The following is a 26,767-nucleotide window of genomic DNA, read 5'->3' on the forward strand; positions in this document are numbered from 1 at the left end:
AAACATGTCTGGTTTTGTGCTTTTTTTTTAGCTCACCTGGCCCAAAGGACCAAGTGAGCTTTTCTCATCACTTGGCGTCCGTCGTCATTGTCCGTCGTCCTCGTCGTTTACTTTTACAAAAATCTCCTCTGAAACTACTTGGCCAAATTAAACCAAACTTGGCCACAATCATCATTGGGGTATCTAGTTTAAAAAATGTGTCCGGTGACCCGGCCAACCAACCAAGATGGCCACCATGGCTAAAAATAGAACATAGGGGTAAAATGTAGATTTTGACTTATATCTCTGAAACCAAAGCATTTCGAGCAAATCTGACATGGGGTAAAATTGTTTATCAGGTCAAGATCTATCTGCCCTGAAATTTTCAGATGAATCTGACAACCCGTTGTTGGTTGCTGCCCCTGAATTGGTAATTTTAAGGAAATTTTGCCGTTTTTGGTTATTATCTTGAATATTATTATAGATAGAGATAAACATCAATAATGTTCAGCAAAGTAAGATCTACAATTAAGTCTACTTGACCAAAATGGTCAGTTGATCCCTTAAGGTTGCACTTTGTAAATACAGCTGTTTCTCAAACCACGCCTCTTTTGGGGAGATATATAATATTCATAGATATGTTAATTTGTTAATGTACTGGTTCCCATTTATGATCTCGGTGTTTCATCTCATAGAGACATCACTTGGAAATGTAACCAGTATAGAAAAACATGGTAGCGCCTAAATTTTAATTCTTAGGAAGTCCAAATATGAAGGTAAGGGTAGTATAGAATTTTAGTATAAGTTTAAACTCTTAGAAGTTCAGGGCATATAAATGTTGAAAATATGCCGCACAGCCCTATATTTTGACCTTTGAATAAAATAGTAGTGCATATAAACTTTCCGTTCTGGGATATTATTTTTCACGAAACTTCATAGTAAAAGTGTCACAGTTTTAGCCGCAAAGGGAGTTCCTATGGGAAATTGCATTGTCTATATTTACAGAATTGCAACCTATATAGGGTTAAAAAATAGAACATACAGAATTTCACAAAATCTGGTTTATCTCAGAGATTTTAAAGAATTTAACTCAGATATGAAGTTTTATAAATATTTCATGAAGATTGAGAAAATCCTGAGCCTTAACTATGATGACTCAGCATAAATTCACAATTTACAGTATGCATGGTTTACTTAAAGCCCTGAATTCAAAATAAATTCATAATATATGCCTGTTTGTGATTTAAATTATTTAGAAGTGCTTATATTTACTCTTCGCAGTCATTGCAACTCATTGATCCTTCCTAATAATTTTGTTGGGTTATTTTTGTCCTGTCGATAACCAAAAAGTAAGCCGTAACACCTAAATGTGTTTTTTTGTGACCGCGGCATTCAAAAGTACAAGCTAGAATTACAAAAGACCTCAATAAAACTTACAATAGTGTGTTCTATCCTAAATATATACTAAATACTCCACATTGCTAGAAACAGGGAAAATATTTAGGAAATGTGAGGCCCCAGGGGGCAAAAAACAGAAAAAAAATGCCTACCCTGGGTCATAAAACAGATAATTTAACTTGTAAATGCTATGATTTTATTATTTTCAAGGTCTTTTCTAAACAAAACAATAACTGTGCTGGAAAGTTATGCAAAAATAAGATGTAAGCAGTCATTTCTATCAAACTTTTAGTGAATTTATGCACCAGACTGATATCTTCTTAAATACAATTTTGCAAATATGGCTTTGTTTAGACACTTCTAGTTCATACATTAACTAACTTATGTTAGTTATATGGTTAGAGATGATACTGTTGTGACAAGAATTCTTAACTGACCATTTGAGACAGAAATTGTGAACTTTCATTGACAAATAGGCATACAGTAAGATGTGGACTGGAGACACAGGCAGGATTGGATACTTTGTATAATCTTAAATGTTGGAATGATTAACTACTAAACAATACATTTATAGTATTCTAAAATGCTTTCAATTTGTTATCAGAATAGTTTCAAACATGTTTTAGACATTTCATGTCAGAAAACATGCACATAGGGTAAGCTGGCAATGATTAAAGTCTTGTTTTCAAATTCTTTAAAAAACTGAAACAGGGGTAGGGGTATAAAATGTACTGTAAAAGGAAACTTAGAGTATATGCAGTGATTTCCATAAGGCTATAATTCTGATAAATAAGTATTGTTGTGAGAAAAAGTGTTTTTAGAAGGTTTTCTATTTGAATAAATGTTTGTATAGGTTGCACTTTGTAAATACAGCTGTTTCTCAAACCACGCCTCTTTTGGGGAGATATATAATATTCATAGATATGTTAATTTGTTAATGTACTGGTTCCCATTTATGATCTCGGTGTTTCATCTCATAGAGACATCACTTGGAAATGTAACCAGTATAGAAAAACATGGTAGCGCCTAAATTTTAATTCTTAGGAAGTCCAAATATGAAGGTAAGGGTAGTATAGAATTTTAGTATAAGTTTAAACTCTTAGAAGTTCAGGGCATATAAATGTTGAAAATATGCCGCACAGCCCTATATTTTGACCTTTGAATAAAATAGTAGTGCATATAAACTTTCCGTTCTGGGATATTATTTTTCACGAAACTTCATAGTAAAAGTGTCACAGTTTTAGCCGCAAAGGGAGTTCCTATGGGAAATTGCATTGTCTATATTTACAGAATTGCAACCTTAAGGAGTTATTGCCCTTTATAGTCAATTTTTATCCATTTTTCGTAAATTTTTGTAATCTTTTACAAAAATCTTCTCCTCTGAAACTACTGAGACAAATTTAACCAAACTTGTCCACAATCATCATTAGCGTATCTAGTTTAAAAAATGTGTCCGATGACCCTGCCCGTGAATCAAGATGGCCGACATGGCTAAAAAATAGTACATAGGGTAAAATGCAGTTTTTGGCTCATATCTCTGTAACCAAAGCATTTAGAGCAAATCAGACAGGATCAAATTGTTCATTAGGTCAAGATCTATCTGCCCTGAAATTTTCAGACCAATCAGGCAACATGTTGTTGGGTTGCTGCCCCTGAATTGGTAATTTTAAGAAAATTTTGCAGCTTTTGGTTATTATCTTGAATATTATGATAGATAGAGATAAACTGTAAACAGCAATAATGTACAGCAAAGTAAGATCTACAAATAAGTCAACATGACCAAAATTGTCAATTGACCCCTTAAGGAGTTATTGCCCTTTATAGTAAATTTTTTACAATTTTCATAAATTTTGTAAATTTTTGTAAATTTTTACAAAATATTTTCCACTGTAACTACTGGGCCAAGTTCATTATAGATAGAGATAATTGTAAGCAGCAAGAATGTTCAGTAAAGTAAGATCTACAAACACATCACCATCACCAAAACACAATTTTGTCATGAATCCATCTGTGTCCTTTGTTTAATATGCACATATACCAAGGTGAGCGACACAGGCTCTTTAGAGCCTCTAGTTTATTTGTGTGTAAAGTAGCAAATGTTGAAGATAATTTTTTCAGAAAATTTGTATTAATTTATTGATCAGTTGATAGAAAAAATTCCTAGCATACTTTTTGTGGCTGCCTTATTTCAGGTTACATTGGCTATGGTGAGGTTGTAGATGGAGGATGTAGTAATCATAATATGAAATAGAAAACTCCTTTTTTTTGAATGGTAAACCCCAGAAATTATTCTGATAAGAAAGTTAAACAGGAGGTTCACAATGGCATTATAACATGAAATTGTGAAAGTTTGATTGAAATTCACTGGATTAGGAGGAATTGCAGGAGAGGAATGCTACCTTCTAAAAGTCCATTATTTGGTGTGAGAAACCAAAGAATTCATTTTGAACAAAAAGTAAATAAAGAGATGCTCAATTACATTGTGAACATTACATAGTTAAAGATTATACTCAGTTACATTGTGTACATTACATAGTTAAAGATTATAATGTGACAGTTTGGTTAAAATTCATTTTTTGATTGAAAAAAAAATGTGTCTGGATGACAGACAGAAGGACAAATGGACCCCTTTATCACTATAATGAAATTATCACCACTTCTCTAAGCTGGGGTGTACAAAAAGCATCAATCTTACACCAAAAAAATTCTTGTGTTTATATTTATCTGTTTTTCACAGTAACAATGAACAATTGTATAGACTAATTACCTATTATTAGACTTTCGTTGATCCAAGATACATTTCTAGCTCTGTTCCTGAGGTGTCAGTGTCTGCTTCATATCATGCTATTATTTCGAGAGTGAATTGTTTGTATTTCTAGAGGTTTGTCAATTGTTGGTCTGACTAAATAACGTCGGGGTACCTACTACAATGCCATTGACTATTCTATTGTTGATCAGAAAAATGAAACTTAATTGATTTATTTGTTTAGTGTATACACATCTTTCAAACCAGTTATTGTGGATGGATAAGTGTGTGTAAAAATCTGACTTCACATGAAACAACAGTGTATGTTTTATTGTATTGATAATTTTTAAAAATATGTCTAGCATAAGTCTTTGAAGCTCATATATCGATGCTGCTACATTACGTCTTCGGCATCGACAACATTTATGTTTAGTCTGTGGTTTAGTTTTGTTTTAAGATATACACAACTCTTTCAAACCTTCATGGAATTTTATGATACTTGGACATAAGCCTATTTGTAATATGGTTATAAAGCAGATACTATTTAGAGCAAAATTTTGAGAATACATTTTTTGATTTTTTATATTTTACTGAAAAATTACTTTTTTTTGGTACTCAACATTAAGATACATTCTTAGGTTCAAGTTTATCAGATATAGCATATTTGCATCTGTCCCAAGTCAGGAGCCTCTGGCCTTTGTTAGTCTTGTATGTTTTTTTTAATTTTAGTTCATTAATATGTTTCGGAGTTTGCCTCAACCATGTCAACCAAATGTTATGAATCTTATATTCAATTTTTTTTACCACAAGACACAGATCAAGTTTGAATTTTGGTGGCGTCACTTTTACCGTTCTACAGTTATGCCCCTTTACAAATGGTAAATTGCTGAATTTTTCGTTTCAATTCTCTAACTTAAGTTTGCCTCAACCAATTGTTATGAAACTTATACACAATGCTTATTACAACAAAACTCAGATCAAGTACAAATTTGGGTAGAGTCACTTTTACCGTTCTTGAGTTATATCCCTTTATAATGTTATATGCAAGTGGGGGCATCATCCGTGTTCCATAGACACATTCCCCATTTATTTATTTTACAGATAAATGGGGTTTTTGCCGTCAGTTTATACTTAGAAACAGACCTTGCATGGTGAATGATTTTTTTAGAAACAATGACTTTGTTAAACCTTCTGGGTTATGAAACTTGGACAGAATCTTCTTTAGGATCTATAGATGAACTTAATGTTTGCAGTCAACATTAAACTTTGAAACTGACAGCAGCAATCACTGGCAAGACATAGGGTTCAGCTGAACACTTTTACAAATTGTTTCAATTTTGTGTTTTATGGTAGAAGTAAATGACATGAAAGGTAAACAATATTTCTCACCTTTATTGATCAATTTTTAAAAGGTCATTTGAATTATCATCAAAATTAACATGTATCATGTATATGTTATACTTAAAATTGAATTTAGATGGGATGGCTAGTTTTAGTTTCATGAAGCGGTAATGGTTAATTCCAACGGTAATTCTAACATTTTTATACAATATTTATTTTTATGTTTCAGTATTTTTCCTTTGTGGGACATACGTTAACTTACAACATGGACAAGAAATTGGTAATGGTAAGTACAAGACTTCAAAGCAAAAAAAACCATTAAACATCAGTCAAATGCAGACTACAGAGTAAATTGGTAATAGATATTAAGAATATTTATTGTTATCATGATGACACATTAAAAGTGTTTATATGTGTTTAATCAAATAAAAAATCTCCTTTAAATAATATTTGTTAGAATATTGGTTAAATTAACTCTAGGTTAAACTGTGCATGAAGGGTTTCAAATACTACACCTGAGAAAAGTTACCAAACATCCCTACATATAGAATTACAGTGCTATTCATTAGTAGTGACAATTTAAAGAAGAGAAAAAAACAAACTTTTTTCTTGTATGCAACAAGAGAGTATTGAATGCAGTTTGAATATTGAAAACTATGTGTACCTTTATAACCACATGCTTTTTTCAGTCTTTGAACAAATGTCCTTAGACATATATATATTCTGTACTATTAAACTCCTTGCACAAACATCCATAGAAATACTTAGATATCTTTTAACTTTTGTCAGAATTTTTATTTGAGTTGTATATTGATGTATATCTAGCTCAATAATTTCTTTTTTGATAGCTTTCAAACTTTAATTGGTAAATCAATTATTAATTAGGATTATAACTATGTTACCCCTAATGACATTTGGGTGAAATATTTATTGCTATTCCTCTGTTTTTTTTTCATAATTATTATTATTCCAATCATTTTTGTGTGTCTGGTTCCCGAATGATTTTTTATACGACCGCAAAAGATTTGCGTTCGTATATTGCTATCATGTGGTTGCCGTCTTTGTCCGAAGACATTTGGCTTCAGGACAATAACTTTAGTATAAGTGAATGGATCTCTATGAAATTTAACCACAAGGTACAATAGCACAAAAGGAAAGTTGGGATTGATTTTGGTTATGGTCCCAACTGTTTAGGAATTAGGGGTAAAAAAGGGCCAAAAAAGGCATTTTTCTAGTTTCCAGACAATAACTTGGTCTATAAGTGTATGGATCTCTATGAAATTGTACCACAAGGTTCCATACCACAAAGGGAAGGTTGGGATTGACTCTTGGGATTATGGCTCAAACCGTTCAGGAATTAGAGGCAAAAAAAGGGGGGAAAAACAAGGTTTTTCTGGTTAATGGACAATTACTTAAGTATTAGTCTATGGATCTCTATGAAATTGAAACACAAGGTTCCATACCACAAAGGGAAGGTTTGGTTTGACTTTGGGGGTTATGGCTCCAACCGTTCAGGAATAAGGGGCAAAAAGGGGGTGAGGGAGGAGGAGGAACAAGGTTTTTCTGGTTTCCGGACAAATACTTAAGTATTAGTCAATGGATTTGACCACAAGGTTCCATACTTCACACAGAAGGTAGGTAATCCAAATACAACGTTTTGATTACCTCCCTTACACTGCTTTTAAATTATGTTTAAATAAATGCATATTTATAAAGGACGACCAGTAAAAATATCTGCAAATGTTGCATTTTTTTTTTTTACAAAAAAATCCATATGAAATATTTGACACCATATTTTAAATTCTATTATAAAATAGATTAAGTTATCACTATGGTAAATTTAAATGGGTAATTATGGTTGCTAACTCCATTGGAAATTTGAATTGAGATTATGACCATATCTTGAGGGAAAGAATTTTTTTGGGGGGAAAAAGGCAGGGGGGGTTAATACGCTACAGCATAGTGTATTGCACAAAAGCAAAATAATTGAATATAAATTCAAATCATATAACCAATTCTAAGTTCTTTGACTACAGTTATTCTGTGTCAGAAACCTTTTATGAGTCAAATATTTAATTACAATCCAAATTCAGACCTGTATCAAGGGCGAATATTGCATCCATTTTTGCACCAACTGTTCAGGGTTGGACCTCTGCGGTCGTATCCAGCTGCGCTCGGCGAAGCAATTTAATAAGTTATCTGACCACATTTATTCTGTGTCAGAAATCTATAATGTGTCAAATATTTAATCACTATCCAAATTCAGAGCTGTATCAAGCTTGAATATTGTGTCCATACTTGCCCCAACTGTTCAGAGTTCGACCTCTGCGGTCGTATCCAGCTGCTCCAGGCAGAACGCATTTTTACCAACCTTGATGATAAATAACCTTAACAATAACAACCATGTGTAGATGTGCACTTTGAAGATAGAATTATCAAAATGAACACCGAACCCTTTAAAACAACATTAATATAAAAAAAAATTAAATGTACCACAACTTGAAATGAAACTTAACATGTAACATGTGTAAGTGTAGATATGCTTTTGACTTAAGAAAATTCAAAATGGCTGCCATAGTCTTGGAAACAGCAAAGATATGAAAAATTTTCTTTGTTATTATTATTATGTAATCCCAAAAAAATTGTAATTGTACTAATCGTTTATTATTATTCTGCCTTCCTTTTGTGCAGCTTAGTTCTGGTACATGATTTGACTAGACCTATAATGATAACCAACATATGTAGTTTCGCACCTTTCATGAAAACACCATAAATTGACAAAGTGTTCCAAACTGTTAAACACTTTACAGATAATTACTCTTCACTATAAAAGCATATGGTCCTTTTTCACAGAAAATTCAAAATTAAAGTGACAAACACGGAAGAAAATGTGTTAAAGTGTAAGGTGTAATGAATAAACAGTTATCATAATCGAAAGTAAACTAATGAGCAAATGTTTATAATGGAAGATGTGTCCGGTCTACTGAACAATGTTAAAGAAAACAAGAAGGAGGATGCTATTAACAAAAGAGAAAGGATAGAAAATAAATATGTTAGCCGTGCAAATAGAAATTTAGCTTTTATTTATTTTGTTTTAATTTATTGTTTAAATATATAGTTCTAATAAAGACGCATTAAATTAAACATATTTATATTATTTCCTTGATGTGTTATGAGATATTTTATCTTCATCTTGAAGCACTGAGTAAGGTTCATTATGATACCAGAGGGCCAAAAATGTAAATTAAACAGATTATTATTATGTATTCAATTAATAAGAGGAATAATATTTAGCAAATTATTGATTTTAAGCTTAGCTCTATAGTTTTGCGAAACAGATGTCAAAATAATCTTCAAAAGATGCAATTTTCTTAACTTTACAACACAAATAACGCACCACATTTTATCATATATAGTTGTTTCACAATTTCTAGTTTTTGCTACAAATTTCTAGAAATCTAGCATATTTTAAGCATAACCTTTAAATAAATGCAGAGTTTACAGAGAAATTTTCATTTTAGGGGCAACAACTGAGATGTCATCCACACAAGACAAAAATAAAAAGTCTGAGATAAGTCAATTTCAAATTGGTAATTGAAAAAAAAAATGGTTTTTAGAAACTGAAAATCAAGTTATTTTCATTGTTTTTATGTCATAAGTTACACATGACTTTAGTTTTCAGAAATTTGGCAACAGTGTTTTACTCTTTGGTTAAAAATGTGTATTTTGAGATGTCAAAAATAAAAATTAAGAAAATTTTCATTTTCCCAGAATTTGGTGTTTATGACTTCAGAAACGTTTGTCACAAAAATTTTGACTCATTTCCATCACTTTGAAAATATAAATGCAAAAATAAAATTACTCTCCATATAGAAATTAATGTGTAAGTGGTGTGTTTCTTTGGTTGTTGAGTATATGTTGTTTTTATCACAATTTGTTTCTATGCACATGAAAATATCTTTCCCAATTTTCAGTCTAAGGTCTTCATAAGGATAATTATTACAGTAAATTAAATTTTGATACATTATACCATTTAATTACAAGACAAAAGATAATTATTGTTCTATGATGTAATAAGGCAATTGTGTGTCTTTTCACATTTCTTCAGGAGATATTACCCTCGAAATTTATTCATTAATGATCAATTGCTTTTTGTTCAATGGTATAACAGATCCTTATTCTTCATATTGAAATATTTCTAATTTATTTTTCAGAACAGCCTCTGGAACAGAAAACACCAATACCACAGTGTGATATCTCTACGCAAGGTAAAATAATAGCAGGTTCGATATCAGCTTCACAAAAATTTAGAATTCCATATCTGCCTGATTTTAACATTTAACAATAAATTTTACATCATATATAGTTTGAAATATGGAATCCTGTATTGTTAATAAGAGGCAAATCATCGAAAGCTTTGAATTATGTCTGCCTGACAAAGCAAATTATTTAATAAGGGCCCCGCCTAGTGGCGGGTCGCCCTATAGTTATCAGTCTGTCCGTCCGTAACAAATTGTGTCCGTGATATATCTAGAGAACTGTTATAATTTCATACTTTATACTTGACATGTATATTAACCAACACCAGAGGGTGTGTCATAATGTTTGTACAACTTCCTAGGTCAAAGTTCAAGGTCAAAAACTTTGGTTTCAGTTGACAACCCAATGTTCTATGGTAAAGATCATGTCCGCTCTATATCTTGAAAATTGTTATGATTTCATAGTTTATACTTGATATGTATATTAACCAACACCACAGGGTGTGTCATAATGTATGTACAACTTCCTAGGTCAAAGGTCAAGGTAAAGCACCACATCTTATCATGTATAGTTATTTCACAATTTCTTGTTTTTGCTACAAATTTCTAGAAATCTAGCATATTTTAAGCATAACCTTTAAATAAATGCAGAGTTTACAGAGAAATTTTCATTTTAGGGGCGACAACTGAGATGTCATCCACACAAGTCAAAAATAGAAAGTCTGAGAAAAGTCAATTTCAAATTGGTAATTGAAAAAAAAAATGGTTTTTAGAAACTGAAAATCAAGTTATTTTCATTGTTTTTATGTCATAAGTTACACGGTCGTATATTGGTATGATGTGGCGTCATCCGCGTCTGAAGACACATTGGTTTTTCGCACAATAACTTTAGTTTTTAAAGTGAATGGATCTCTATGAAATTTTACCATAAGGCTCAATACCACAAAAGGAAGGTGGGGATTGATTTTGGGGGTTATGGTACCAACAGTTGAGGAATTAGGGGCCAAAAATAAGCATTTTTGTAACTTCCATTTTTTTTTCTTGTGTACAATTTGGAGTTTAGTAGGGCGTTCATTATCACTGAACTAGTATATATATTTGTTTAGGGGCCAGCTGAAGGACGCCTCCGGGTGCGGGAATTTCTCGCTGCATTGAAGACCTGTTGGTGACCTTCTGCTGTTGTCTGTTCTATGGTCGGGTTGTTGTCTCTTTGACACATTCCCCAATTCCATTCTCAATTTTATTCCAGACAATAACTTGTGTGTAAGTGTATGGATCTCTCTGACATTGTACCACAAGGTTCCATATCACAAAGGAAATGCTTGGATTGATTTTGGGGGTAATTGCCTCAAAATTTTAGGAATTAGGGGCCAAAAACAGGGCAAAAAACAACATTTTTCTAGTTTCATGACAATAACTTGTGTTTTAGTGTATGGATCTTTCTGAAATTGTACTAAAAGGATCCATATCACAAAGGGAAAGCTGGAATTGAGTTTGGGGGTAATTGCCCAAAACGTTTAGGAATAAGGGGCCAAAAAGAAGCATTTTTGTAGTTTCCAGACAATAACTTGTGTTCAAGTGTATGGATCTCTTTGAAATTGTACTGCAAGGTACCATACCACAAAGGGTAGGCTGGGATTGATTTTGGGGGTATTAAATTGCCTCAAAATTTTAGGAATTAGGGGCCAAAAAGGGGCAAAAAACAAGCATTTTTCTAGTTTCAGGACAATAACTTGTGTGAAAGTGTATGGATCTTTATGAAATTGTACTACAAGATTCCATATCACAAAGGGAAAGCTGGGTTTGAGTTTGGGGGTAATTGCCCTTAATGTGTAGGAATTTGGGGCCAAAAAGGGACCAAAAAACAAGCATTTTTCTAGTTTCCAGACAATAACTTGTGTTCAAGTGTATGGATCTCTCTGAAATTGTACTGCAAGGTACCTTACCATCACTTTGAAAATGTGAATGCAAAAATAAATTTACCGTCTTTTGGGGTGTGTAGTGTGCATTTGTGTATAGTGTGCACCCCCTTTATGGTCCAAGAAACGTGAGAAAAAAGTTAATTGTTTGTATAAGACTTTTAGACATTTTCTGAAAAGTTACAGCTCCAAAATCAGCAAACAGGAATTCTATAGGTAAACAGGAAGTTTTTTAAATGGACACCGATGTCGGAGAATTCCGTACGGAATACGTAATTAATATGAAATTGCAAATATTCTGACAAATGAATAAGAATTTTATTAGATTGAGATAAATCTACATTTAAGTTTGTTTTTTTAAAACCAAATTTAATAAATTGTTTGAGTATCAAGGACAAGATTCAATATCCAAATTAATGTTCTGATTGAAACAATAACATAATTACGAATCAGTCAAATGATTTATCATTAACATCATTAGTGCTGTAATAAATTGTTAAAATCTCATTATTTTTATTGTTTGTTTGTTGATTCTAGCTGTTAATCCGGATTATCACACCTCAATCAATGGGTCTAATAGATGTCAAAACAAATCAGTTACAGGTTCACCTTGTTCCTAATTAAATTCATTCAGGTTACAATTATGGGATTATCATGTTTTCAATCACAATTTCTTGAACGGTTTTAAACAGTTGTTTAAAAGTTAAAAAGTAGAAACATATTTAGAAAAATAAACTTCTCATAGACTAAATCATCACTTTACAATATCAAGTCACATGACTGGCCAACATGACTGGCGATCACCTGATACATTAGAGAAAATGGTTTATCTTTTCAAAACGAGCGTGGTTTATTCAATTTTCATACACTTTTCTTCTACTCTCCATGATGAACACATACAAAAACAGTAAGTTATGACAACAAGGAACACAGAGACTAATTTACCCGACAACAAAAGCTTTATTGTGTCTTTATTAAGACATGGCAAATTTCCAGATTGCAAACAGATGGACAAATTTACACGATAAACATAACTACAGAGATATAAAATGTTTTTTATTTGAATAAAACATGACAAATCAAGAACAATAAGATACATATTACAAATATAACAAGAAAACATAAAAACAATCAAGGTTTTAGCAAAAATATTCCGTACTCTCCACTACTCCTGGAAATTTCTTTGTCGGGAGTTTGGACCTGAAAAAAGACTAAGAAAATGTCTGTAGGCATGTATAACGCGCACCCCTCTTACAAGAAACATGACCCAGGGTATAAATGTGCTCACTATACATACCAAAAGACGGTACTCTCCATATAGAAATTAATGTGTAAGTGGTGCGTTTCTTTGGTTGTTGAGTATATGTTGTTTTTATCGCAAATTTGTTTCTATGCAAATAAAAATATATTTCCCAATTTTCAGTCTAAGGTCTTCATAAGGATATTTATTACAGTAAATTAAATTTTGATACATTATACCATTTAATTACAAGACAAAAGATATTCATTGTTCTATGATGTAATAAGGCAATTGTGTGTCTTTTCACATTTCTTCAGGAGATATTACCCTCGAAATTTATTCATTAATGATCAACTGTTTTTTGTTCAATGGTATAACAGATCTTATTCTTCATATTGAAATATTTCTAATTTATTTTTCAGAACAGCCTCTGGAACAGAAAACACCACTACTACAGCGTGATACCTCTTCGCAAGGTGGAATAATAGCAGGTTAGATATCAGTTTCACAAAAATTTAGAATTCCATATCTGCTTGATTTTAACATTTAACAATAAATTTTACATCATATATAGTTTGAAATATGGAATCCTGTATTGTTAATAAGAGACAAATCATCGAAAGTTTTGAATTATGTCTGCCTGACAAAGCAAATTATTTAATAAGGGCCCCACCAAGTGGCGAATCGCCCTATAGTGATCAGTCTGTCCGTCCCTCTGTCCGTAACAAATTGTGTCTCTATATCTAGAGAACTGTTATAATTTCATACTTTATACTTGACATGTATAGTAACCAACACCAGAGGGTGTGTCATAATGTTTGTACAACTTCCTAGGTCAAAGTTCAAGGTCAAAAACTTTGGTTTCAGTTGACAACCCTATGTCTATGGTAAAGATCGTGTCCGCTCTATATCTTTAGAACCGTTATGATTTCAAAGTTTATACTTGACATGTATATTAACCAACACTAGAGGGTGTAATAACTTAAAAAAGTGCTTCATATCAGCTTATCCATACAAATTTTTTACCACACGAAAACTGATGCGGATTATTGTCATTGTAGTCCTTAACATTTGCTGCAGGACTCATCTTTATGTCTTTTTCCATCAATCCATACAACTGGCTTAGTTCTGTTCTCTATTGAGTAATTATATGTGGAGATATTACTCCACCAGGACATGTTGTGTTATCACTCTGAAAGATAAAATAAACCAAGATAGGGAGATTGGCAACGCAACAAATTTAAACCAATCAAATAATTCAATCTGAAGTATTTTAGCGGAGCCTAGGACTACTGACGTATAGATTTCCACATGATAAAAATATTTACTGTACTTTAAAAATGGACTGTTTTATAGGTAAACACAAGAACTATTTAATCTAGTGAATACAGATACATTACAAAGTTCCAACAATTTAAATGGCATAATTCTGGCTTTACAAGTAATGCGAAATAACCTGTGTCTATTTCAAGAAGTTTTTTTTTTCTTTTATATTATATTTCTAAAAATTAAAAAGGGTAAAGTGCAGCTGGTGTACTGTTTAATAGCACATGTAACCTGCTCTAAGAGATTCAACCACTAACATCTTTAATAGTCAAATAGTAACCTGTTATTTACAGCGGGGCCCACAGAGATGGCTCCCATCTCAATGATGTCTAGTTATACTAAGTTGTTATTGCAGCTTATCAGCTGATTCATTGGTGAAATTTAGATTCATATAGGCAACATGCTGTTCAGTTCATTGTGACCATGATGTGGCTTATGTCGCCATAAAATTGCATGTATTATATTTCTATGTTGCTTTCTAGCATTTTCTAGTGTTTTTGTTATCTTTATAATGAATAGCATAAGGTGTTTAGAAAACATCAATTATGTTTCAACCAAACAATTATTAATAAATAAAAGTAGACAAGACATGTATAGGTGATCATATGGTCCTTCACAACAAACGAATGTCGATACAGTATCTTGCAAATGAAAGGTTACCATTAATTAAGTTCTAAATTCCTCCTGTTCTACACAAGTTCTGAATACATTTGATACTGACTACCAGATATCTGTCATCACCAAAATATTATTTGAAGGTCAAAAATAGACCACGTCTTAATTTTGACTTGACTTAAGATATTTACATTTTGCGACATAGGACTATTTCCTGCTCAAAACATCTCCCAACTTTATCATCATAAGTAGAATTAACATCAAAATATTTAGAAGAACTGAAATTACGATCAGTAAGAAAAAATTAAATCTATATTAAAATTGGTATTGTAATCTACAAAATTAACAGCTTATTGTAGTACATAAGCAACACGACGGGTGCCACATGTGGAGCAGGATCTGCTTACCCTTCTTGAGCACCTGAGATCACCCCCAGTTTTTGGTGGGGTTCGTGTTGCTTAGTCTTTGGTTTTCTATGTTGTGTCATCTGTACTATTATTTGTCTGTTTGTCTTTTTATTTTTGGCCATGGCGTTGTCAGTTTGTTTTCGATCTATGAGTTTGACTGTCCCTCTTTTATAGCAAACTGAAAGTAATTAATCTTGTTCACTAATGTTATAATGAATAGCAAATGTTTTGATACATATTTTGTTTGTTTCATTAGTTACTATGTTGAAAGTACATATTTTACAACACGCTTACAGTTGTATAAAGATGTGCAGGCTAGTCTTACCGGGCTGTTAGAATTAAAATTTAGAAGCAAATTATATTTCCTTGATTTTCTTGTGCTAGCATTTCATAGATAATAGGAATACTTCTGATGTAAGCTTTGTAGTACAATTTGATTTATAATTTATAAGTTCGTGCAGTTTTAGAATCACTGGTAGGCAGAAATTATGTTTTATTTGGTTTAATTCATTGTTTTAACAATTATTTCTAACCTCGAAAATGGATTTCACGCTTTATTCTTCTCAGTTTAACTGCACACGCTATTGTTTTCAAGTCTGTCCCATAGAAATTTGTTTTTTAAGCAATCACATCCTCTGTCATTTTTATTCAAAAATATTCCGTACTCTCCACTACTCCTGGAAATTTCTTTGTCGGGAGTTTGGACCTGAAAAAAGACTAAGAAAATGTCTGTAGGCATGTATAACGCGCACCCCTCTTACAAGAAACATGACCCAGGGTATAAATGTGCGCACTATACATACCAAAAGACGGTACTCTCCATATAGAAATTAATGTGTAAGTGGTGCGTTTCTTTGGTTGTTGAGTATATGTTGTTTTTATCGCAAATTTGTTTCTATGCACATGAAAATATCTTTCCCAATTTTCAGTCTAAGGTCTTCATAAGGATAATTATTACAGTAAATTAAATTTTGATACATTATACCATTTAATTACAAGACAAAAGATATTCATTGTTCTATGATGTAATAAGGCAATTGTGTGTCTTTTCACATTTCTTCAGGAGATATTACCCTCGAAATTTATTCATTAATGATCAACTGTTTTTATACGACCGCAAAAATTGAAAATTTTTTGGTCGTATATTGGTATGACGTTGGCGTCGTCGTCGTCGTCGTCGTCGTCGTCGTCGTCGTCGTCGTCGTCTGGCGTCGTCCGGCGTCGTCCGAAGACACATTGGTTTTCGCACTCTAACTTTAGTTTAAGTGAATGGATCTCCATGAAATTTTACCATAAGGTTCAATACCACGAAAGGAAGGTGGGGATTGATTTTGGGGGTTATGGTACCAACAGTTAAGGAATTAGGGGCCAAAAAGGGGCCAAAAATAAGCATTTTTGTAACTTCCAGACAATAACTTGTGTGTAAGTGTATGGATCTCTCTGACATTGTACCACAAGGTTCCATATCACAAAGGGAAGGCTGTAATTGATTTTGGGGGTAATTGCCTCAAAATTTTAGGAATTAGGGGCAAAAAAAGGGGCAAAAAACAAGCATTTTTCTAGTTTCATGACAATAACTTGTGTGTAAGTGTTTGGATATTTCTGAAATTGTACTACAAGGTTCCATATCACAAAGGGAAAGCTGGAATTGAGTTTGGGGGTAATTGCCCGAAACGTTTAGGAATTGGGGGCCAAAAAGGGGCCAAAAATAAGCATTTTTCTAGTTTCCAGACAATAACTTGTGTTCAAGTGTATGGATCTCTCTGAAATTGTACTGCAAGGTACCATACCACAAAGGGAAGGCTGGGATTGAGTTTGGGGGTGATGAATCATAAGGGGGTTCAAAAAATTTGGGGGGGGGGATTTTTTTTTTGATTTTTTTTTCTTTTTTTCCTTTTTTTTTTCTTTTAAAATTTTCCATTTTAAGTTGGTTATTTCTGATTAATATTTAAAAGCAAATAATAATGATATGGTAGGAGATACACACCAAACAGGATGTGTAAATTATTATATAATAAGTATTGTGCAATAGCAAGAAATTTTCAATTGCACAGTATTGCACAATTGCAAGAAATCTTCAATTGCACAGTATTGCGCAATAGCAAGAAATCTTCAATTGCACAGTATTGCGCAATAGCAAGAAATATCCAATAGCACAATATTGCGCAATAGCAAGAAATTGTCAATTGTACAGTATTGCACAATAGCAAGAAATATTCAATTGCACAGTATTGTGCAAAAGAAGATACTTCATATAAATTGCTTATTTCTTGATCAATTTCAATGGGGTTTTATTCTTGAATTCTTGGGGTTCTTTAATATGCTGAATCTAACCGTGTATTAAGTTTTTGGATTTTGGGCCCCGTTTTTAAATTGGTCCACATTGAGGTCCAAAGGGTCCAAAATTTAACTTTGTTTGATTTCATCAAAAATTGAATTATTGGGGTTCTTTGATATGCCGAATCTAACCGTGTATTTAGATTCTTAATTTTTGGTTCCGTTTTCAAATTGGTCTACATTAAGGTCAAAAGGGTCCAAAATTAAACTTAGTTTGATTTTAACAAAAATTGAATTTTTAGGGTACTTTGATATGCTGAATCTAAACATGTATTTAGATTTTTGATTATGGGCCCAGTTTTCAAGTTGGTCCAAATCGGGGTCCAAATTAAACTTTGTTTGATTTCAACAAAAATTGAATATATGGGGTTCTTTGATATGCTGAATCTAACCATGTATTTACATTTTTGATTTTTGGGCCCCGTTATCAACTTTGTCCACATTGAGGTCAAAAGGGTCCAAAATTAAACTTTGTTTGATTTCATCAAAAATTGAATTCTTGGGGTTCTTTGATATTCTGAATCTAACCATGTATTTAGATTATTTATTTGTGGACCCGCTATCAAATTGGTTCATATTGAGGTCAAAAGGGTCCAAAATTAAACTTTGTTTGATTTCATCAAAAATTGAATTATTGGGGTTCTTTGATATGCCAAATCTAACCGTGTATTTCGATTTTTAATTTTGGGTCCCGTTTTTAAATTGGTCTACATTAAGGTCCAAAGGGTCCAAAATTAAACTTAGTTTGATTTTAACAAAAATTGAATTCTTGGGGTTCTTTGATATGCTGAATCTAAACATGTGTTTAGATTTTTGATTATGGGCCCAGTTTTCAAGTTGGTCCAAGTTGGGGTCCAAAATTAAACTTTGTTTGATTTCAACAAAAATTGAATATATGGGGTTCTTTGATATGCTGAATCTAAACATGTATTTAGATTTTAGATTTTTGGCCCAGTTTTCAAGTTGGTCCAAATTGGGGTCCAAAATTAAACTTTGTTTGATTTCAACAAAAATTGAATATATGGGGTTCTTTGATATGCTGAATCTTACCATGTATTTAGATTTTTTATTTGTGGGCCCGCTATCAAATTGGTTCATATTGAGGTCAAAAGGGTCCAAAATTAAACTTTGTTTGATTTCATCAAAAATTTAATTATCGGGGTTCTTTGATATGCCAAATCTAACCGTGTATTTAGATTTTTAATTTTGGGTCCTGTTTTTTAAATTGGTCTACATTAAGGTCCAAAGGGTCCAAAATTAAACTTAGTTTAATTTTAACAAAAATTGAATTTTTGGGGTTCTTTGATATGCTGAATCTAAACATGTGTTTAGATTTTTGATTATGGGACCAGTTTTCAAGTTGGTCCAAGTTGGGGTCCAAAATTGAACTTTGTTTGATTTCAACAAAAATTGAATATATGGGGTTCTTTGATATGCTGAATCTAAACATGTATTTAGATTTTAGATTTTTGGCCCAGTTTTCAAGTTGGTCCAAATTGGGGTCCAAAATTAAACTTTGTTTGATTTCAACAAAAATTGAATATATGGGGTTCTTTGATATGCTGAATCTTACCATGTATTTAGATTTTTTATTTTGTGGGCCTGCTATCAAATTGGTTCATATTGAGGTCAAAAGGGTCCAAAATTAAACTTTGTTTGATTTCATCAAAAATTGAATTATTGGGGTTCTTTGATATGCCAAATCTAACCGTGTTTTTAGATTTTTAATTTTGGGTCCCGTTTTTTAAATTGGTCTACATTAAGGTCCAAAGGGTCCAAAATTAAACTTAGTTTGATTTTAACAAAAATTGAATTCTTGGGGTACTTTGATATGCTGAATCTAAACATGTGTTTAGATTTTTGATTTTGGGACCAGTTTTCAAGTTTGTCCAAGTTGGGGTCCAAAATTAAACTGTGTTTGATTTCAACAAAAATTGAATATATGGGGTTCTTTGATATGCTGAATCTAACCATGTATTTTGATTTTGGACATTGGACCATAATAGGTAAATTAAAAAAATTGAAGTTCTTAGACCACATTCTTTCTGTGTCAGAAACCTATGCTGTGTCAAATATTTAATCACAATCCAAATTCAGAGCTGTATCAAGCTTGAATGTTGTGTCCATACTTGCCCCAACTGTTCAGGGTTCGACCTCTGCGGTCGTATCAAGCTGCGCCCAGCGAAGCATTTTATTTGTTCAATGGTATAACAGATCTTATTCTTCATATTGAAATATTTCTAATTTATTTTTCAGAACAGCCTCTGGAACAGAAAACACCACTACTACAGCGTGATACCTCTTCGCAAGGTGGAATAATAGCAGGTTAGATATCAGTTTCACAAAAATTTAGAATTCCATGTCTGCTTGATTTTAACATTTAACAATAAATTTTACATCATATATAGTTTGAAATATGGAATCCTGTATTGTTAATAAGAGACAAATCATCGAAAGTTTTGAATTATGTCTGCCTGACAAAGCAAATTATTTAATAAGGGCCCCGCCAAGTGGCGAATCGCCCTATAGTGATCAGTCTGTCCGTCCCTCTGTCCGTAACAAATTGTGTCTCTATATCTAGAGAACTGTTATAATTTCATACTTTATACTTGACATGTATAGTAACCAACACCAGAGGGTGTGTCATAATGTTTGTACAACTTCCTAGGTCAAAGTTCAAGGTCAAAAACTTTGGTTTCAGTTGACAACCCTATGTCCTATGGTAAAGATCGTGTCCGCTCTATATCTTTAGAACCGTTATGATTTCAAAGTTTATACTTGACATGTATATTAACCAACACTAGAGGGTGTAATAACTTAAAAAAGTGCTTCATATCAGCTTATCCATACAAATTTTTTACCACACGAAAACTGATGCGGATCATTGTCATTGTAGTCCTTAACATTTGCTGCAGGACTCATCTTTATGTCTTTTTCCGTCAATCCATACAACTGGCTTAGTTCTGTTCTCTATTGAGTAATTATATGTGGAGATATTACTCCACCAGGACATGTTGTGTTATCACTCTGAAAGATAAAATAAACCAAGATAGGGAGATTGGCAACGCAACACATTTAAACCAATCAAATAATTCAATCTGAAGTATTTTAGCGGAGCCTAGGACTACTGACGTATAGATTTCCACATGATAAAAATATTTACTGTACTTTAAAAATGGACTGTTTTATAGGTAAACACAAGAACTATTTAATCTAGTGAATACAGATACATTACAAAGTTCCAACAATTTAAATGGCATAATTCTGGCTTTACAAGTAATGCGAAATAACCTGTGTCTATTTCAAGAAGTTTTTTTTTTCTTTTATATTATATTTCTAAAAATTAAAAAGGGTAAAGTGCAGCTGGTGTACTGTTTAATAGCACATGTAACCTGCTCTAAGAGATTCAACCACTAACATCTTTAATAGTCAAATAGTAACCTGTTATTTACAGCGGGGCCCACAGAGATGGCTCCCATCTCAATGATGTCTAGTTATACTAAGTTGTTATTGCAGCTTATCAGCTGATTCATTGGTGAAATTTAGATTCATATAGGCAACATGCTGTTCAGTTCATTGTGACCATGATGTGGCTTATGTCGCCATAAAATTGCATGTATTATATTTCTATGTTGCTTTCTAGCATTTTCTAGTGTTTTTGTTATCTTTATAATGAATAGCATAAGGTGTTTAGAAAACATCAATTATGTTTCAACCAAACAATTATTAATAAATAAAAGTAGACAAGACATGTATAGGTGATCATATGGTCCTTTACAACAAATGAATGTCGATACAGTATCTTGCAAATGAAAGGTTACCATTAATTAAGTTCTAAATTCCTCCTGTTCTACACAAGTTCTGAATACATTTGATACTGACTACCAGATATCTGTCATCACCAAAATATTATTTGAAGGTCAAAAATAGACCACGTCTTAATTTTGACTTGACTTAAGATATTTACATTTTGCGACATAGGACTATTTCCTGCTCAAAACATCTCCCAACTTTATCATCATAAGTAGAATTAACATCAAAATATTTAGAAGAACTGAAATTACGATCAGTAAGAAAAAATTAAATCTATATTAAAATTGGTATTGTAATCTACAAAATTAACAGCTTATTGTAGTACATAAGCAACACGACGGGTGCCACATGTGGAGCAGGATCTGCTTACCCTTCTTGAGCACCTGAGATCACCCCCAGTTTTTGGTGGGGTTCGTGTTGCTTAGTCTTTGGTTTTCTATGTTGTGTCATCTGTACTATTATTTGTCTGTTTGTCTTTTTATTTTTGGCCATGGCGTTGTCAGTTTGTTTTCGATCTACGAGTTTGACTGTCCCTCTTTTATAGCAAACTGAAAGTAATTAATCTTGTTCACTAATGTTATAATGAATAGCAAATGTTTTGATACATATTTTGTTTGTTTCATTAGTTACTATGTTGAAAGTACATATTTTACAACACGCTTACAGTTGTATAAAGATGTGCAGGCTAGTCTTACCGGGCTGTTAGAATTAAAATTTAGAAGCAAATTATATTTCCTTGATTTTCTTGTGCTAGCATTTCATAGATAATAGGAATACTTCTGATGTAAGCTTTGTAGTACAATTTGATTTATAATTTATAAGTTCGTGCAGTTTTAGAATCACTGGTAGGCAGAAATTATGTTTTATTTGGTTTAATTCATTGTTTTAACAACTATTTCTAACCTCGAAAATGGATTTCACGCTTTATTCTTCTCAGTTTAACTGCACACGCTATTGTTTTCAAGTCTGTCCCATAGAAATTTGTTTTTTAAGCAATCACATCCTCTGTCATTTTCTTTATGACATCTTTTAAATATAAAACATGATCTCCAATTTTCACATAGTCCATTGCATATGCATGATTGCAATTCCAACACAGCTGGTGAAATGAACATTTACGCATGCGCAAACGGATGGTGGGAAAAATAGGCATTTATATATTTGTGTATATCTTTTAAAACATATTAATTTTTGGTTAGGAAATACGAATGTTCAGCTCAAGAAGAAACGGTTGAGATACTCACCAAATGTGTACGACTCCGACCCTGTCAGTAAAAAAAAAAGAAAAGAATTTAAAACCCACAAATGCAAAAACAAATAAAAAGAAAGTAAAAATAAAAAGATGTTTATATAAATAAGAAGATGTGGTATGAGTGATAATGAATGAGACAACTCCCCATCCAAGTCACAATGTATAAAAAGTTAACAATTATAGGTCAAAGTAAGGCCTTCAACACGGAGCATTGGCTCACACCGAACAGCAAGCTATAAAGGGCCGTAAAATGACTAGTGTAAAACAATTCAAACAGGAAAAACAATGGTCTAATCTATATAAAAACGAGAAACGAGAAACACCGTTGAACCACACCAACAAACGACAACCACTGAACAACAGGCTCCTACATGTTTAATCGTTTAACACAAAGAACCACTAACTACCCGGAACCCTTGAACAACTACCAGTGTAGCTGATGAAAATAGTTTCAAGAAAAAATTTAATAAAATACTATACAAATTTTTCAGGGTATGCCATTTCCCCTCAAATGATACAAAAAAAAATATTCTGGAATTTGGTTTTCAATATGTCCACATTAGGTCGCACATAGAGCAAGGTTGAAGAGAAGAGAGTTTTATAAATAAATATGGTAGGCAAATGTAAATTATGGAACACGCCTGCATACATTTGAAATATGGCGGGGATCTCTTCCAAGCATAGACGTACATATTATATTTGCTCTGGACTGTTCAACTTTCATGAATTTATGAAAACAACCATTAAATTATTTAGTCAGGGATTTTTATGCTACAAATTACTTAGTAATACAATCTTTACTAAATTCTCTCAGAAGTATGGTGCTTTGGTTAGAAAGGTGCTCATTTGTATTGATTGTGTTTGGCTTTACAGTTACGAACCCTTTTGGTTCAATACTTATATGTTGCATTACTTGCATATTACAAGGTCATGCTTTTCATGACTATATATTATGACTTTTTAACACCTAATCTATTGGGTATTTTAGTCGGGGAAACATGGTTTATTGAGGTTACTGGAAGGGATGAGTGCTCACACATATGTTTTACGCCGCCTTTTTAGCTCACCTGGCCCAAAGGGCCAAGTGAGCTATTCTCATCACTCCGTATTTTCTAGTCATGGGGCGGTTTTGAGCTTATTATTCTGTATAGGCATCTTTCTATTACAAAATATTGTATATTGTCTTTTAATGTTTTGATTTGTCTGTGTCGTTGGGTTGCTGTCGCATTAATGTATACCTTTATCACCCTTTTTTCAAAACCAAAGGATTGACTTGGGTATAGAAATATTCACCCTTGCTACAGGGGTGCGTCCGTTAGGCTGTTCGGATGTATAAATACGCAGCTTTGTCCGGTCGGAATAGAAATGTCGTATATTCATTGCCTGGTGTAGTGAGAGTTTCACGCTGTCTATACGTTTAAGAACCATTTGAATAACTCTTTGAGGGGGAAATACGATCTACGTACAAGTTATATGATTGAAATCGTTAAACAACAATAAAGGTCAGCTAAATCTTCAAATAAGTCGCATGGTTGATTTTAACACATTGTTTGCGCCTTTTGCAAGGACAATTGTAGATAAAAAAAACTTAAAAATAACAAAACCGACCAGTAAGACAATATCCAAAGAACAAATAAAACGGCCAAAATAAGTGAATCCATCGTCGTTAACTTTTACAAAAACCTTCTCCTCTGAAACTACTTAGCCAAATTAAACCAAACTTGGCCACAATCATCATTGGGGTATCTAGTTTAAAAAATGTGTCTGGTGACCAGGCCAACCAACCAAGATGGCCGCCATGGCTAAAAATAGAACATAGGGGTAAAATGTAGATTTTGGCTTATATCTCTGAAACCAAAGCATTTAGAGCAAATCTGACATGGAGTAAAATTGTTTATCAGGTCAAGATCTATCTGTCCTTAAATTTTTAGATGAATCTGACAACCCGTTGTTGGGTTGCTGCCCCTAAGTTGGTAATTTTAAGGAAATTTTGCCGTTTTTGGTTATTATCTTGAATATTATTATAGATAGAGATAAACTGTGAACAGCAATAATGTTCAGCAAAGTAAGATCTACAAATAAGTCAACTTGACCAAAATGGTCAGTTGACCCCTTAAGGAGCTATTACCCTTTATAGTCAATTTTTAACCATTTTTCGTAAATTTTTGTTATCTTTTACAAAAATCTTCTCCTCTGAAACTACTAAGACAAATTTAACCAAACTTGTCCACAATCTTCATTAGGGTATCTAGTTTAAATAATGTGTCCGATGACCCCGCCCACGAAAAAAGATGGCCGACATGGCTAAAAAATAGTACATAGGGAAAAAGGTAGTTTTTGGCTCATATATCTGAAATCAAAGCCATTAGAGCAAATCTGACAAGGATAAAATTGTTCATCAGGTCAAGATCTATCTGCCTTGAAATTTTCAGACCAATCAGGCAACACGTTGTTGGGTTGCTGCCCCTGAATTGGTAATTTTAAGAAAATTTTGCAGCTTTTGGTTATTATCTTGAATATTATTATAGATAGAGATAAACTGTAAACAGCAATAATGTACAGCAAAGTAAGATCTACAAATAAGTCAACATGACCAAAATTATCAACTGACCCCTTAAGGAGTTATTGCCCTTTATAGTCAATTTTTTACAATTTTCATAAATTTGTAAATTTTTGTAAATTTTTACAAAATATTTTCCACTGTAACTACTGGGCCAAGTTCATTATAGATAGAGATAATTGTAAGCAGCAAGAATGCTCAGTAAAGTAAGATCTAAAAACACATCGCCATCACCAAAACACAATTTTGTCATGAATCCATCTGTGTCCTTTGTTTAAAATGCACATAGACCAAGGTGAGCGACACAGGCTCTTTAGAGCCTCTAGTTGTTTATGTGCCTGTCCTAAGTTAAGAGACACACTTTGTCTTGCTAAGGTTTTTTTTTATGCGGTATGGGTTTTGCTAAATGTTAAAAGCTATATGGTACATGTTGTCTCTGGTACTAGAAGGTATATATGTTTCCCATTGGCCATAATATGGCATAAGTTATTTGTCTATGTGTGACTGCTGTACAAGGAAGAGATTTCTGAACATTATTTTTCCTGTATTGTAGCATTTAAGTATTTAACTCTTGTGTTGTTAGTACAGAAGTGTTTGTTCAGCATTAATGTGTTTTAGTATACAATGATATAAACCTAACTTTACCTCTTTTCAGATACTAGTAGTTCCTGTAAGTCTTGACAGAAATAAGAAGAAACACAACTTGTAAAGCTTATGCTGAAACATCCTATTGCAAAAAAAATATGGTGTAATTTTTGGTGTATAGGTCACAAGAAAATCAGCAATTGTGTAACAGTTAGCTGAAAAAATGTTTAAAATAGAAAGATACCAGATTGACACTGCAAATAAACAGTTGGAAATTCTGGAGAAATAAAAACAATGTATACCAAAAGAACAAGTTGTTAATATTCAGTGATGTTTGTTGTGAGTTATCATTTGATCATTCTCTTCCTAACAGTTTGCTTTTGTGATTTGTTGTCAGGCGGAATACAAGTTATCGTAGAAGAAAGAAAAATGAAACATCAACTTTCTTGTATAATATATATCTCCGAAGTTCAACAGTTCCAGGCAGTTAGTATACTTGCTAATATTTATAACTGCGACCTACAGTCATCAACATTCTCTAGTACACGAAATTTCTAAACAGCAAGAAATAACGTTGACAGTTGGAAAAGGATGATGATTTAAAACAAAAAATGTATTCAGCTGACTTTTAATTTATATTCTACATTTAAAATGGAAGAAAAAGACTTCATTTATTTTTTTTGGAAAGCAACTTTCTATAAGTAAAGTAATCAGTGTTATTTATATTGTTGTCAATTCTTTATTATAAAAAAAATTAGACCTATTGTGCATGACATGATAGAGTATTTGGATGTTGTTTCATATGTCAGTCAAAGTTGTCCAAATGCTGTGATAACATTTGCATGTGAAGACATTCTTTTGGAAAGATGAACTTTGAGTCGATTGGTCTTTGTTCTGATTATGGATGTATCAAAATATGAAAAAGAAAAAGAAATTTAAGAGAAAGGTACTTGGATAAAATGCATCAATTATATTCTACAAATATCATGT

General features: G+C 32.5%; 1 protein-coding gene across 9 annotated transcripts in view; it reads left to right on the forward strand.

The window, feature by feature from the left end:
* Window positions 1–26,500, forward strand: part of LOC127716069 (uncharacterized) — a 75,123-nt gene extending 48,623 nt beyond the window's left edge. The window contains exons 6-12 of one of the 9 annotated variants that reach the window (XM_052222191.1): window positions 5,694–5,750; window positions 8,986–9,054; window positions 9,679–9,732; window positions 10,401–10,469; window positions 13,305–13,373; window positions 19,824–19,892; window positions 25,848–26,500. In XM_052222191.1, coding sequence (XP_052078151.1) covers window positions 5,694–5,750; window positions 8,986–9,054; window positions 9,679–9,732; window positions 10,401–10,469; window positions 13,305–13,373; window positions 19,824–19,892; window positions 25,848–25,873 — 413 coding nt within the window. In that variant the 3' untranslated portion in view covers window positions 25,874–26,500. The remainder of the gene's footprint in view (window positions 1–5,693; window positions 5,751–8,985; window positions 9,055–9,678; window positions 9,733–10,400; window positions 10,470–13,304; window positions 13,374–19,823; window positions 19,893–25,847) is intronic. The other 8 variants (XM_052222408.1, XM_052222327.1, XM_052222480.1 and 5 more) reach the window with 8 other exon arrangements.
* Window positions 26,501–26,767: the final 267 nt, after the last annotated feature.

This window comes from Mytilus californianus, unplaced genomic scaffold (assembly GCF_021869535.1).
Source record: "Mytilus californianus isolate M0D057914Y unplaced genomic scaffold, xbMytCali1.0.p SCAF_1, whole genome shotgun sequence".
Lineage (NCBI taxonomy): Eukaryota > Metazoa > Mollusca > Bivalvia > Mytilida > Mytilidae > Mytilus > Mytilus californianus.